Source organism: Glycine max, chromosome 12 (genome assembly GCF_000004515.6).
Source record: "Glycine max cultivar Williams 82 chromosome 12, Glycine_max_v4.0, whole genome shotgun sequence".
NCBI classification, from domain to species: Eukaryota; Viridiplantae; Streptophyta; class Magnoliopsida; order Fabales; family Fabaceae; genus Glycine; species Glycine max.
The window spans coordinates 9,758,945-9,775,363 of NC_038248.2; the positions used below are offsets into that span (position 1 = coordinate 9,758,945).

General features: G+C 29.4%; 1 protein-coding gene across 1 annotated transcript in view; it reads left to right on the forward strand.

The window, feature by feature from the left end:
* Positions 1-14,739: 14,739 nt before the first annotated feature.
* The window catches only part of LOC100790255 (vesicle-associated protein 4-1), a 2,942-nt gene continuing 1,262 nt past the window's right edge, over positions 14,740-16,419 (forward strand). The window contains exons 1-2 of the mRNA XM_041007192.1: positions 14,740-15,261; positions 15,780-16,021. Coding sequence (XP_040863126.1) covers positions 14,994-15,261; positions 15,780-16,021 — 510 coding nt within the window. The 5' untranslated portion in view covers positions 14,740-14,993. The remainder of the gene's footprint in view (positions 15,262-15,779; positions 16,022-16,419) is intronic.

Below are 16,419 nucleotides of genomic sequence, written 5' to 3' on the forward strand. Positions count from 1 at the left end.
TATTTTAACATAATAAAGAGATCAATTACACTAAAATATCCAACAAACCTCCCCCATTTTAGTGTAATTACCGATCAAATCACCAAAGTCATAACATACAACAAACTACTGCATAGATGAAATATCGTGACGATTGAATTTCATCTTAGCAAATTACACGTTTCAAATATTCGAATATCAGGGTGTCACTAAGGATTGAACTTTTTCTATTCATAATGAATACATGAAGATAATTTACACAATAGTTTATAACATTACTCTTGCTCGACACTAGTTTACTAGCCTGTGTCCCTATCCTTCATAAGCATATCAAAGCCAAGTCCCAGCTTCTTGAAGCGGCTAAACTTCATGCTTATATAGGTAGTCATTTTCTTTCTTGCACCTGCAAATGCAATTTTTCAAAAGAACCATTGAGAAGTTATACTTCAACCTCCTTAACTTGCAGAACCGAACACATACCTTCTGGGATACTTTCGATGATGTGTTCCAATCTCTACATGTTAAGCTTTCCACATTGAATTCAGCACCTAATGTCATATTAGATGGGAATTGGGTATCTTAACATAAGAGATTTCAGATGGACTTTAATCCTAATCCCACAGCCGACCTTTTCACGAGATCTCTACTTAACCCTTTGGTTAAATGATCGGCCAAATTATGCTGAGTTCTCACAGCCCTACATCCCCAAATTTTGAGATAACTCAAATTTGGTGTCTTTTTGTGCCAAAGTTCATATGGGGTAACCTTATTCCTTTTGTTAGGAATTCGGTTCAACAAGTAACAGGCTGTCAACATAGCCTTACCCCAAAATCCTTCACTTAAACCCGAATAGGATAACATGGAATTCACCATTTCTTTCAAGGTTCTATTCTTCCTTTCGGCTACACCATTCTGTTGTGGTGTATAAGGAGCTGTAGTTTGATGTATTATTCCAGTAGATTGAAAATAAACCGGATCATAATACTCACCTCCCCTATCCGTACGAAGAGTTTTGATTAACCCATTTTGATGAAGTTCTACCTCTTTCTTATAAATTTTAAATTTATCAAGAGCTTCATCTTTTGTATTTAATAAATATACATAACAATACCTTGATGCATCATCAATAAAAGTAACAAGATATTTTTTATGACCTAATGATGGAGTAGCATGCAAATCACACAAATCACTATGAATAAGGTCCGAGACTTTAGTCTCACTTTTAACATCCTTAAAAGGTTTCCTAGTGGTCTTGGTCAACATGCAAGTTTTGCATTTTTCAATGTTCATATCAAAAGGAGGAATCATACTTGTTTTTGACATATCTTTTAATCTTTTGTAATGAACATGTCCTAATCTAGCATGCCAAATTTCTGATTTTGTCATATTAATTATAGAACTACACGAGGCCATACAAACAGATTCATGAACAAAAGGAACATCAATGTTTAATTTAAACATTCCATTACAACGATAACCAAATCCAACAAACGAACCATGTCTTGACAAGATGTACTTGTCACTTTCAAGTACTTGCTTGAAACCACAATTATTTAAAACCATACCAGACAATAAGTTCTTACGAATACCAGGTACAAATAAGACATTATCCAAATACAAACTTTTTCCGGAAGTAAAAACTAAATTCACATAACCTAATCCTAGGATTGGTTCAGTTGCAACATTGCCCATCTTCACAATAGAGCCATCATCGATTGGTCTAAATTCCTTGAACCAACGACAATCTTTGCACACATGGCTTGTTGCTCCCGAATCAAACCACCAAGCAACGTCATCATCCTTGTTGCTTTTCAGGATCATTAGACCCACTTGGATTAGCCTTGTTCTTTCCTTTGAACACCCGGCAATCCCTCTTTAAATGACCAGGTTTCCCACACTTCCAACATGACAATTTTGTCTGTTTATTTGAACCTTTGTTCTTATTTCCTTGAAATTTGTGTTTGTTACCTTTAGCATTATAATTTTGCTTAACTGTTCCACTTTCCTCTACCATATTAACGGAAGAGGAACCTGCTACGTTTTTATCATTGACTTTGTCAATTTCCTGAGCCCTCAACGACTCCTCAATCATGAAATGACTACCGAGTTGAACCAGAGTCAACTCTTCCTTCTTATGCTTCAAGGTATGCTTGAAGTCTTTCCAAGAGGAAGGCAGTTTATCAATTATAGATGAAACTGCAATGGATTCATCCATTTTCAAATCATGTTGAGTAAACTGACCCAAAATCCGCAGCAGTTCATTATATTGTTCCATAACAGGCCTCGAATCAATCATTTTGTAATTAAAGAAATTACTAACTAAGAATTTGTTACTTGAAGCATCTTCTGCCATATACTTGGATTCAAGAGAGTCCCATAATTTCTTAGCAGACTCAACATTTTGATAAATATCAAAGAGAGAGTCAGACATATCGTTCAGAATGTGTCCACGACAAATGTAATCGTCGTTCTCCCATTTCAAACGTTTCCTTGTTTGATCCAGAGTTTCGTCTTCCATATACACCGGCATCGGTGTACTCAGCACATACACCACATTCAATGTTGTCAAGAGAAAGTGCATCTTCTTCTGTCATCTTCTGAAATCCTGCCCTTCAAACTTGTCCAACTTTGCAAACTTGCTTGTCATCTTCGAACTATCGTTCGTCATCTCGAAAGATTTGATTCAATCTTTTGTTGGTTAATTTGAAAATCGAGATGATACTGGATAAATCTGAAGTCGTGTATAACACTTTCAGATTGAATCAAATTTCGGGGTTCAACCAAAATTGTTCAATCGGATAAAATCAGAAGATTATAATTCAAGAGTTTTATTTTGGTCTTGTATGTTTTGTCACACCGTTATGCTTTCTGAACCAGAATGATTATTTATGATCAAAGAACAGGTGGTTTTTGGCGGTTGATGGAAGTTATTTCTTTTTAAAAACTGCCGTTGATGGAAGTTTTAGTAACTTCCATGTAACTTCTAACCGTTGATGGAAGTTTTAGTAACTTCCATGTAACTTCCAAAATTTGCCTAAACCGAACATCTCGTTATTACATTAAAATAAGCGTGCACTCTTATTTTAACATAATAAAGAGATCAATTACACTAAAATGTCCAACATTGGAGTGGTGGAGGCCTTGAAAGACTAGGGCATATGCAGGTGGAACCATGCTTTAAGATTAGATCAACACCATCTCAAAACCCATGTTGGTTCATTCTCTCAGGCTAACAAGCTTTCTTCCTCTTCTTCTACTATGGTTTCCACAACACTATAACATCAGAAGGAAAAACCGTCAGAGGAGTCCTTGAGGACGGTCATGTACTTAAGCTGCTGGGGTCCCAACTCGATGCCATACGACCAATAAAAAAGAGATTCTTTCTGTTTCAATTTCTGGAAATCAAGCTTAGTCTCAAAGGAAGATGAGGGTTGAGATTTCTGGGGTCACATTGTATAGTACTGAAAGATTGCTTGACTGATGTGACAACCATTATGTAAATTTTGATAAATGATAGTGTTGAGCATTAATTGCCAAATTTTATTTGTCTTCTTTAGTTTTTTTCCCCCACTTTCATATGCCTAATTCTTTCTACGAGAGTTGAAAATCAGTTCTTTTTTTAAAATTTGTTTCCTCAAACTTGTTTGATTTCAGTAGGGGGAAAATGAGGAGAAGATGAAGGCAGCACTTATTTCCTTTGTCTTCTATCAATTTAAATAATCAATAGCTCACACTAAAGTAGAGGAAGATCAATTCAATCACATTGAAGGGTATGGCTATATAGAATTCATCATGCACTTCAATATCTATTAGTTGATACAATAGTGTATTGTATTCGAGCTATTGGGGTCCCTATTGATATTGAAATTATCTGCAACTTATTTGTTGAAGCTTTTGTTGAGTGAAGGGACTCTGTCTTGTCTCGAACCAGGAATCTTTTTGTAGTCATTGGTAGTCTTGTAGAGGAACGGTAACTGAATTTTTTTAGGCTTTATTAGAATTCATTATGTATGTATTTTCAAGTATGTAATTAATTAGCACTAAACAAATTGTAGAATTAATTAGCCTCTTTATATAGTCAAGTAAAGGAACATGGCAATATACAATATTAGTAATAAAAAAGGAACATGTTTTATGAAGTTTTGCGGCTTTATTTTTCAAGTTCAGATTTATACTTCATATTCATTGGGATTTTTTGTTCATATACGGTTTGTGGTTTGTGCATGTTACGAAATAATGGAAAATAGAAAAGGAGAAATACGAAAATAATGAAAATCAAGAATTTAGGTGAAAACCAAAGAAGGAAAAAAATCACAGAGAGGACAAAAAAAATTCACTATAATCTCAATTGTGTTAAAAAAAAGTGTTGCAGAATATATAAAAGGTAATAAAACCAGAGGAAATAATTAGTATATCAATCAAATGATATATTTAATATACTAATTAGTATCTGGTATTGATGCACTAATTAGGAAAAATACCTATCAATCATAAATTTACTAAGTTATTTTCTCTAAATATTTCTTCAACAAAATCCAACATGATTCGGATCACAAAATTCAACAAATTTCCACCTTGACACAAATTCTATAATGCACTAAAGAAACCACACACTCCAACCCTCTTCCACGCAAAAGTTCCAAAGAGCTAAAAACTTAACAACCAACGCCAACCAAGTCTAAACAATGGTTAAACTTGGCTGTAGGAATATCTACAGGATTATCATGGATACTAAATTTGCTCACAACTATGAATACCTCTTTCACAACGCCCCACCTTGCGAATGTTTTCTTCATATCTGGTTCATGATAGTTTGTTGGGAAATTAGTGAAATAGAAGCTGGTAATAAGATCAGTGGAGTTTAATGTCCCATAATGTGATTTCCCACCTCCCCTCTTCCTCCTCCTAACCTCCGTCCACCCCATGCTCACCGTGTTTCTCTCTCTCTCATCTTTTGTTTTATCGTGGCTTTTTTCTCAAGCCTGAACAATTTGCTGGATTGAAGATCCCTAACCCATCTTACAAAGAAAAGAATGAGTTAAAATAATTTTAAGTATATTTGATGACGATGATAGTTATATAATAGTGTTCCTTTCAAAATATATAATAATAATAATAAAAAAAGAAAAAAAATATTTGTGTCGTCGTATGTGCGTCCTTAAAATAACAAAATTATTTTATATAAAGACTTTACAAAAAGAAAAGATTTAACATAATTTTATATCTCTTTATCTTTGTAAAATTAAAAATTATCTCATATATTTTATTCTAAGAAGCTTCTAATATAAGATAAACATAATTCATAATTAATCACATGATTAACTACAATAATTAATTATATTCCTGGTATGTAACAATAGAATATTATTTTTATTTTATGAATCACTTTCGCATTTATAAAATAATATTCCTTTTTTTATATTAATTATAATTTATAAAATAATATTCCCTTTTTTATATTAATTATATTATTGATGCTAGCAAAAAATATAATCATATTTCAGTAAAATATTTATTAGATTAAATTAAATTCTTTAATTTAATTATCAAATAAATTATTTTATTTTACAAAGATTGAAACACTCATTTGTGTGTGATCCCATAGCTTCAATATTAAATCGGTAATAAATTAATCATAACTAAATTACTAATCAAGATAGACGTTTAGTAATACTCATTAATGTTCGTATAGCATGAAATAACATATTTTATCTTTAAGAACCAATAGAAGAATAATGTAATATTTTTTTTATCATTTATAGCTAAATCTTAACTCTAGAGTATAATATTATTGTCAAAATCTAATAAGATAACACATTTAATCAATGAATGACTTAAAACTCTTTTCTTCTTTCATTCAATTGTTCTGACTGGTGTCTTAATTCTACCATAGAGTTCAAACTCATTACCTGGAGTTGATAGATTCCTTCTTGATTAATCATTAATTCTAGAAGTATTTAATCATATCTAATATTTACTCAACTAGTGCCCTAAAGCATCAGGTGTCTGAAATTAAAATATAACAAATAACTTGTTAATTGCTATGATAATCTTAGGTAAAAAAAAAAAACTATTATATTTCTTCTTAAGAACTTGGTATTGACATATCAAGATAATATTAACTATTAAAAATTCTTAATTGAGTCTGTTCAATGATGGCATTCACATATACATCATCTGTATATGCAATTTAATAAATGAGATATATTAATCTTTATCCAATAAATACCAATACATATATATTAATTTATCCGAATAATTGATGTCTTATTCACAATAATCTTACTATCAAGAACAATTTAGATTAAAATTATAAAGAACTTGTGTTCTCATTATCATAATTTCTATCATGATAACAAGTCTCTAATTTTAATCAAGGACTTGTCAAATTAACAATTTAATAAAACAATAAATATGATAATAAAATAAAGAACAATTATTTACTAAAATTGATAATATGATGGATTGGATCTTCAACATATATATTTATTCCCAACAATCTCCCACCTGCACTAGAGCCAATCACTATGTATTTCATTACTAATTCCAATTTATGCTCATTAAACTACTTTAGATTTAATTTTGAGTCTCCATAATGAGGCACAATCTTTAGTTTTTCTTAAGTTCTTAAGAATGGTCTTACCCATTTTCAATGCTCCCCACCAAGACTTTCTTGATATCAACTTGTTACACCTAATGCATAAATGATATTAGAACATGCAAAAAATCATGTCATATACAATAGCTCCCACTATGCTAGCATATAGTACTCTAGTTATGTATTCTTTCACTTCATGAGTTTTAGGACAATCCTTCATATTGAGAGTAACTCCAATTCCTATTGGCAAATAGTCACTTTTAGAGTTTTCATGTTATATCTCTTTAGGATAATATTAATGTACCTAGATTGGGAGACACCAAGCAACTTTCTAGATCTATCTCAATAAATCTTTATTTCTAAAATGTAGGTTGTTTTTCCCAAATATTTCAAGGATATTATATTAGTAGTCAAATCTTTCTTCCTTGCATTGTGTATTATTTTATATGTCATCTACATATAAATGGAATGCTCCCACTAAACTTTTGTACTCACAATGTTCTTCTTCATAGCTAACAAGATTAAATCATTCAATTATCTTGTTAAAATGAATGTTTCAACTTCTACACACTTGTTTCAATCCATAAATGAATCATTGAAACTTGTAGACTTTATTATGATCAGACAAGGATGTGAGTCCCTCAGGTTGTGTCATATACACATCTTCTTTTAGCTCTTCGTTAAGGGAAGTCATTTTCCACATTCATTTCATATTTCATGATCATAGTATGCTACTACAACAAAAAGAATCTGAATTGATTTGATCATTGCCATGGGAGAAAATTTTTGTCATAATTTATACCTTCCTTTTGACAATATCCCTAGGCAACAAGATAAGCTTTGTAGGTTTCAACCTTCCAATGTGCTCCAATCCTTTTCTTGTAAACCCATTTACGACCAATTGGTTTTATATCCTTTGAAGCTTCAATTAAAGTCCATACTTTGTTGATCTTCATTGATTCTATTTTGGATTCCATAGCTTCTTGTCATTTCTTACAATCCAAGCTTTGCATAGCCTCTTCATAGCTTCATGGATCATCATCATCATGATAAACCTCATTTGATGTGTCATCTAGGACCATCAAGTTTAATCTATCAGGTGCATGGTGCACTCGGGTAGATTTTCTAGAAGGCTCATGCATTGGGTTCATAGGTTGTTGAATTGGTTCTAAGATTGGTTCATTAACCTGCTCTTGAACTATAGCTGGCTCTTGAACCGCAATTATTAGAGGTGATGACCTTTGTGGTAACTTTAGAACATTAAAGAAAATTATCTCAGTTTTCATCTCATAGTCCTGAGTTGTTTCATTGGTTAATTGAGTTTCATCAAGCTCAATTTCTTTACCATGATTTTCTCCTACAAGGAATTTCCTTTCTAAAAAATATAACTCCTCTTGCCATAAGCATTTTATGGTCAAAAGGTTGGTTTAAACAATATCCCATAATTTCTTTAGGATACCCAATAAATCTACATCTCTCATATATTTCATTAAGTTTGTCTATTCTCAATCTCTTAATGTAAGTGGGACAATCCCAAGTCTTGTTGTGTTTGAGATTCATTCTAGCCCTTTTCATATCACATATGGAGTTGTAGATACTAGTTTTGTAGAAACTTTATTTGACAAATAAGTTATTGCTTCTAAAGCATATATGCATATAAACTTACTAGAAGATCATAGGTAACTTGATTCTCATAGTCAATTAGTATATTAAGCATCTTATGCATGAGAACAATTCTTAGGTAACGATATTAATCGTCATAATTGGACCCAACCAATTTTGTTTCAGTATTTCTTTATGTGGGAAATTCCTTAAAACTATGAATGAGTCACTTGGTTGTCAAGTCATTTCTCACACATATTTTAAAGCAAAATATATCACATATTTTTCTAAGACATGATGTATCACATACACTTTGAAAAATAATCATACCAAATAAGTATCTAATTGTCTGATCAATCTTATTGGTATCTACAAATTAAATTTTATACTCCCCGGATAGTCCAGATGTTTAATATAAAAATATTTTCAAAATTCACATCTCATGCTATATTAATTAATTATAAGTCTCTGATTGTCAAGTCGTTCCTTATTATTAATTAAATAAAAAACTTGCACCATATGCTTTTATTTTAAGCTACAAGTCTCCTAGTTGTCAGGTCGTTCCTTATAATAGAAATATTTTTCATCACATGCTTCAATTTATTTTCAAATTACAAGTCTCTTGTTAGTCAAGTCATTACTTGTAATAAAATAAATCAAAACAATTTGCATCATATGCTCCAAATTTTTTTTAAAAAAACCACAAGTTCTTTGGTATTAAACAATTTAATATATAAAACAAATTGTATAATATAAAATTTTGCTCCTAAAATAATATTTTTATAGTCATTGACAAGATACAACTTGAATTAAATCATTTTAATTTGAAATCTTATTTCTATGTTAGTGGTTTCGAATTGAATTAACTTTTGTTGTCAACTTCTTTGACATGCGGAAAGAAAAAAAACTTAAAATTTTTTTATGCTTCCATTTTGAGAGAATAACAAGAAAAAAGATAATTGTATGTTTTTCAAGTGGCAATGCTCTTTTTACAGCGCACTTAAAAAACTTCTTTTACTAACCATTTGGAAAAAACTCACATGTATTCTCTCTTGTTTCTATCTAATGTTTAAATTTGAAAACAAAATTCATTGTTGTTTCTATCTACGAGTTATTAACATATTTAACTTTAAAATAATTTTTTTTCCTATTTGCCAACTATTAACATATTAAAAACAAAATCCTTTTTGTTTCTAACCAATAAATCAAATATTTTCATATCGGGAAAAAAAATCAAAAAGATATATAATATCACATATTATTAACTTTTATCTTAATAATCAAAATCTTGACACAATCCTATAAATTATGTATTACAATATATCTCTATATATTACAATCATATAATATATCCAATATATATTATATGTATATAATAATGTAATAATATATATATTATCAATATAATATAACAATCTAATATGTAAGTCAAATATCTCTATGCAAAAGTATATAAATAGAAAAATATATCATGGACATAATGTCATATATTATTGACTTTTATCACAATAATCAAAATTTTGGTGCAATCCTCTAGATTATATGCTACAATATATTTTCATATATTACAATCATATAATAGAATAAAAATCATGAAAAAAAATCACCAATCAAAATTGACACATCAATATATGTGATATTTCACAAATCAATATCAACAATGAATTATAGATCAATTTACATATCTCCCTAGATATTTAATAAATATTCACGTAAAAAAACATGAGATATTAATTTCAAAATTTCTAAATATCTAAACAAATATATCATAATATATAAATGTATATTTTGTGAACAACTTCACAATGAAAAATGTCGAGCCTAATCATTTTATAAATTATACAAAATATAATTTCACTTAAAATGAATGAATTCATTAACATTTAATTGGACACACTTTTATGATTTTAACATTTGATATACTCAATTATAACAAAGTCATCAATTTATATAGTAATGTTAAAGACAATAGTTTTCATCTTCAAATCTATTCAAAACATGTTACATCTAATAAAAATTACTTTAACATCTTATTATTTTTACTTCATTGCAATCACCATATCTTATACTAGATATAATATAATAATAATAATCTAAAGTATATATTAGAATTTTGATTCACATGTCAAATATACAAAACTCATTAAGCATAATCCAACAATTGAATATAGGTTTTAGATTTAACAAATCAAGTCAAAGATATTTCAACAAGCTTATATCATAATATATGCATTTACGATTTCGATCTCAAAAAACAATTATGCAACCATTGCAATACAATTTAATAAACACACATTTTTTTATTATTCACAATGAAGTCAATAAAAGGTTTTGTAACAAAAAAAGAGCACACACACGGTTCTTTCCAAAAACAAGATATATTATATATCTAACAATCTAATATAATGACTATACATCTATGCATGTTTCATATTCAATGAAACACATATTTTTTCACAACAATTGCAATATGTTTGATGGCACCGAGCAAAAACATATTCACTTTTAGAAGAAAAACACATTTCACATTATAATTTTAAACACAAGACCCATGGCTCTGATACTAGATAGTTAGATAGAAGTATTCCTAACACTTGTTAGGATCTATTTTGCATTCAAAATATACAATAATAATAAATAGAGAAAAATAAATTTGTGTAGATAATTCACAATTAATCACATGACTAATTACGATAAGTAATCACATTCCTGATATGTAGTAATAAAATATTATTCTTATTTTATGGATAACTTTCACATTTATAAAATAATACTCCCCTTTTTATATTAATTATATTCTTGGTGCTAGCAAAAAATATGATAATATTCCACTAAAATATTTATTTGATTAAATTGAATTCTCTAATTGAATTATCAAATAAATTATTTTCTTTTGTAAAGATTGAAACACTAGTTCGTGTGTAACCCCATAAGTTCAATACTAAATAGTAGTAAATTAATCATAACTAATTTACTAATCAAGGTAGACATTTAGCTGTACTCATTAACGTCCGTATAACATGAAGTGACATCTTTTACCTTTAAGAACCAATAAAAGAATAATATAATATTTTCTTCCATCATTTATAGCTAAATGTTAACTCTAGAATATAGTATTATTGTCAAACTCTTATAAGTGAACACATCTAATCAATGAATAACTTAAGAAACTCTCTTCTTCTTTCATTCAATTGTTCTGCCTAAGGTCTTAATTTTATCATAGAGCTCAAACTCATTATGTAGAGTTGATGGATTTCTTCTTGATTAATCATTAATTCTACAAGTATTTAATCATAATCAATATTCATTCAACTAGTACCCTAAGGCATTAAGTGTCCAAAATTAAAATATGACAAATAACTTGTTAATTGCTATGATAATATGAGGTCAAAAAAAGTTATTATATTTCTTCTTAAGAACTTCGTATTTACATATCAAAGTAATATTAACTATTAAAAATTCTTAATTGAATCAGCTCAATGATAACATCCACATATACATAATCTATATATGCAATTTAATAAATGAGATATATTAATCTTTATCCAATAAAGACTAATACATATATATTGATCTATCCGAATTAATGATGTCTTATTCACAATAATTTTAAGATCAAGAACAATTTAGATTAAAATTATAAAATACTTATTTCTCATTATCATAATCTCTACTATGATAACAAGTTTTTAATTTTAATCAAAGACTTATCGAATTAACAATTTAATAAAATAATAAATAAGATAATAAAATAAAGAATAATTCTTTACTAAAATTGATAACATGATGAATTAAATGTTTACCATACATATTTATTTCTAACATATGAATGTCATCATTGTTTAGTGCTCCACAAAATTCAAAAAGTTATTAAGTTATATATTGAGACGATTTATTTTATTAGTTTTCAAATTTAAAAAATCATATAAAAATAAATTAAAAGAACTGAACATTACTTTTTGCCTACATATGTATCCCAACATGAACATGTAGAAGAGAAAAGTAACTTTTTCTATTGCAAAGACTGTTGGATTATTCCCTGCCAGATTATTGGTAGAGCTTGAAATAATTACCAATCGATAATGAATTTTATATATTTAGAAAAAAAAAAACATAATGTGTGTAACTAAACTAACAATCCACGTCCAGTTTGTAGGAAATAACTTGTTAGATTCTCACATAATACATATTCAGATAAGAACAATTTTTTTTTTTAAATTTAACTAAATTTCAGATCAATAATTAGTCTTATGATTCATTTAAAAGATCAAAACTTATAAAAATAGTTTATAATTTCTTCGGAAAACCAAAGACTCATAATTAAAAAAAAAAAATCTTGAACATGAGATAAAGATGCCGTTGTGCAAGAGGGCAACATGGGAGAACCAGTTTGTTTCCCCATGTAGGACCAGTTTGTTTTCCCGTGTTGTCATTCTTAATGACACCACCAACTTGTAATGTTCTAACATCATAGCTTATCATGGCATTTTGAAATAGTCTCTAAGCCTAAGGAAACCCTTCATCTATCTATCTATTCTTTACAAGCACAGTGCGATTCTATCAAATCAAGGGATAAGAAAAGAAGAATGAGATGTCAATTTGGTAAAAGCATATATCCAATGCTTTTTCTATTTTCCCCTTATTTGTTCACCTTTTGTGGTTTAGATTTCAAGCCAAGTCGATTATCGACGCTGATTTTGTTTTTGTTCTTATCTCAATTGATTTTTGCTAAAAGGGTCCAAACCATAAAACAAGCAACCTTTTCTATGTTACTGTTTACCAATTGAGTTACGTGCGCAATTAGCAAAATAGAGAATGGAAAATCAAAATAATAATAATAATAATAATAACCAAAAACATGTGGATACAACTTTGTTGTTGCAATTGATGAATCATTTTGTGGACAATAACAGATCAATTTGGGTAACCCTGATTCGAAAGCGAATAAAAAAAGAAAACAAAGATTCTCAAATAATACTTGTTTTCTTAAGATGTATAATAATATATCCCAAATTGTCAATAATTAATATATTTTACTAACATACTTTGGGATACAAATTCAGTAATTACCTGGGAAATGAAAAGGTGGGAATGGCAAATCTTAAGTGAAATCTCAAAAAGAAGTTGCAAATGATTGCACAGAGGGTAGAGTCCAACCAACTGCAAATGATCCCACACATAGTTGGACCTCGAAAGCATATATCAAATACAGAAAACACATCACTCAAATCCGAGTCCTTCAAGAAGTGTTTAGGAATGGGAAATGGGAAATAGGGATAAAAAATATCATTTTATTTTTTATAAAGAGTTTAAAGGAAATTTTCATGGAAAGTGAAATGCTATACCCAAAATTCCGATATTCAGAAATAGGAGATTAGACGGCATTCAATAACTAGCAAATACTTCTACATTCTATGGTTGTTTATTCAATACATAATTATATAAATATAAAAATTATAAATTGTAAAATATTTAAAAATTTATTATATTCATGATAAAAGTATAAATTGAAATATAAAAATCAAGTAATATTTAAGGTTATTAACATATTTCCATCATCGAACCAAAAATAAATTATTTCAAGTATGACTTTATAAATTTTTTGTTATGTTTGACAACATTTTCTTGGTTATTCACATGATTTTATTTATTTTGAGATAATCTTGTTGAAGTACAATCATTTATTAGATGTGGGCACTTCTATTAACAAAAATTCAAACTTTAATTAGTTAGGTGTGAGAAACTAACATTTCTATTAAACTCAACCTTGAATGATACTACAAATTAGGAGTATCCATAAATCAACCCAATTCATATAATTCTTTATAAGAAAATCCAATCCATAAAAATTGAAAAATCAATAAAAAGAAAAATAGAATAAATTGAAAATCAAACAAACATAAGATTGAGTAAATCAAAGTTTTCTATTGGATTAAATTTCTTATTTGATTTTAAAAATACATCAAATCTAATCTAATATAAATTTATCATATTACTCATGCTTAATTTTTGTGTATTTATAAAATTATCACATAATTTACGCATATTAATGAAAAGTGTTTTTAATCATAGATATTTTTTAGTAACTATTTGAGAATAGGTATATAAATAATTTTTAAGTTCTATAAATTTATTTTTAATAGTATGTAGTATTTAAAGAATTACACTACTATTAGTGATATAATGACTTATAGATAAGATACGTGGTATTTTTTTTATTTTAATATTTTCCTCGAATAAATACAAAAGTAAGAGTAAAACTAACAACTAACTCAAATTCTTTTAAAATAGACTGGACTGAGATAGATTCAATTTTTAATCCAAACTAAGTCGAAGGATAAATTAAGAAAATTAAAATGATTGGAACATGAGTTTTCCTTGATTCAATCTAATTTGGAAACAGTCCTAATATTATTTTTTGGGTGCATAGTAACACTCCCAACATAAACAGTTGATTCTAATTAAATTCTACGAAAAATGTTACTATTATTTCGATAATTATAAAAATTTTGCCCCATTTCCCTGTGCTGCCAAATTACCTCTATCATAAAGGTACTAAGAACCCACCGTTTTGGACAAAACATGAAAAAGTTGCAAGTCACAAACAACGAAAGGTCACGTTCAATCTTCGTTTTGCTGCTGAGGCAAACTACGATAAAGAGCTTTCATAAGCAAAGACAACCCAAGTAGGGTATCTGATCTGATACAACACTAGTGCCAAAATCCATCTTCACCCACAAAACAAAACAAAAGCTTCAAACTTTGGCACCAATCTAGCAACCCAGTTGCCGGAAGTCCCATTTTCCGGCGAAGAATGGCGGTGGAGAGTGACAAAACGGGTTCTGTTGGGAAAGGTTGGAGCTTTTGCAGCATGCCATTTTGGCAAACAACTCATGCTTCTTCAACTTCTTCAACAACAACTTTTTCTATGCATCATAGCGTTCACCATCAGAGCCAGATTCTTCAGTCTCTTGATAGATCCACCCATCAACCTTCCACCACTGTTTCTTCTGTGGCCAAGTCTCTTCTGCCCACAAGGAGAAGGCTCCGTCTTGATCCTCCCAACAAGCTCTACTTTCCTTGTATGTCTCTCATTATTAATCCTTTTTTGTTTTTAGCATCAGTTTCTGTTTTGTGTTTTTGTTACATTATCCTATTCAAAGTGTGGTTGTTTATCTCGTTTTCATTTGATTGCTTGTGAGTGGATTGGTCATGACTAATGTGCCCATTTGTGAGTTTAGTTTTTGGTTAATTATTCATTTGGTACCTATAGTTGTCTCCATTTTTAAGTTTTAGAAGCTTTAATCACTACACAGGATAAAAGTTAAAAGTTTTGGTCTCTGGTGCTAAAGACCAGAGAAGAATTTCTACTAGTGTCAAATCATTACAAAAGCATTCTCCCACTCGGAGACTGCTTCATAGGGTGATACAGCTGACCTGCCGTCTCAGGATAACTATAAGGACTAAATTAATAGTTTAACCTTATTTTTTTGTGTATGTTTTGCTGTAGTGGCTAGGAAGAACATGGGTGTGGTGTGGAGTTTGCATTGGATGTTGGTTTTGTCTCTTGTCTGATATGATGTGTGACTTTGTTTTGAAGATGAACCTGGTAAACAAGTTAGGAGCGCCATCGCAATTAAAAACACTTGCAAGTCTCATGTCGCTTTCAAGGTGCGGTGCATATGGCTACTGTTGTTTTATTCTTATGTTGTTGGATTCAGAAAGTGGTATTTGACTAGTAACTTTTTCTATCTTACACATAAGATAAAATTGGAGACTAATTGTGCTTATTTAGTTTGGCCGTGTTGGAAATTTAGAATGTTGCCGACACTAATTGTCAATGTGTGTTGACATTCTTTGGAAACATTTAGCCGTGTTCAACTTTCTACAATGTAGAAATATGAGGTCAGAAAAGTGTCTTAGCTGGACTGCTTCTCTAACTGTGGCAAGATTGGAGAAACATTTCTTAAGAGAAACTACAATATTTCTTAACAAATAGGGGGTTTCATTAAAAGTTTAAAACAGATTCAAACTCTTCTGAAATTTTGCTATAATTAGATGATATTAGGATAGATAGAAAGTGTAACATTTTGAACATGATTATCTTCATATTTGGTGTCACTGCTTTTATTTTATAGTATAAGTACTTCTATTGTTGTGTATTGAATTTAGTGAAATAATTATATCGTCTTGTTGCTTGCTCTATTTATCCTCCGTTGAGGCTACTACTAATAGTTTGT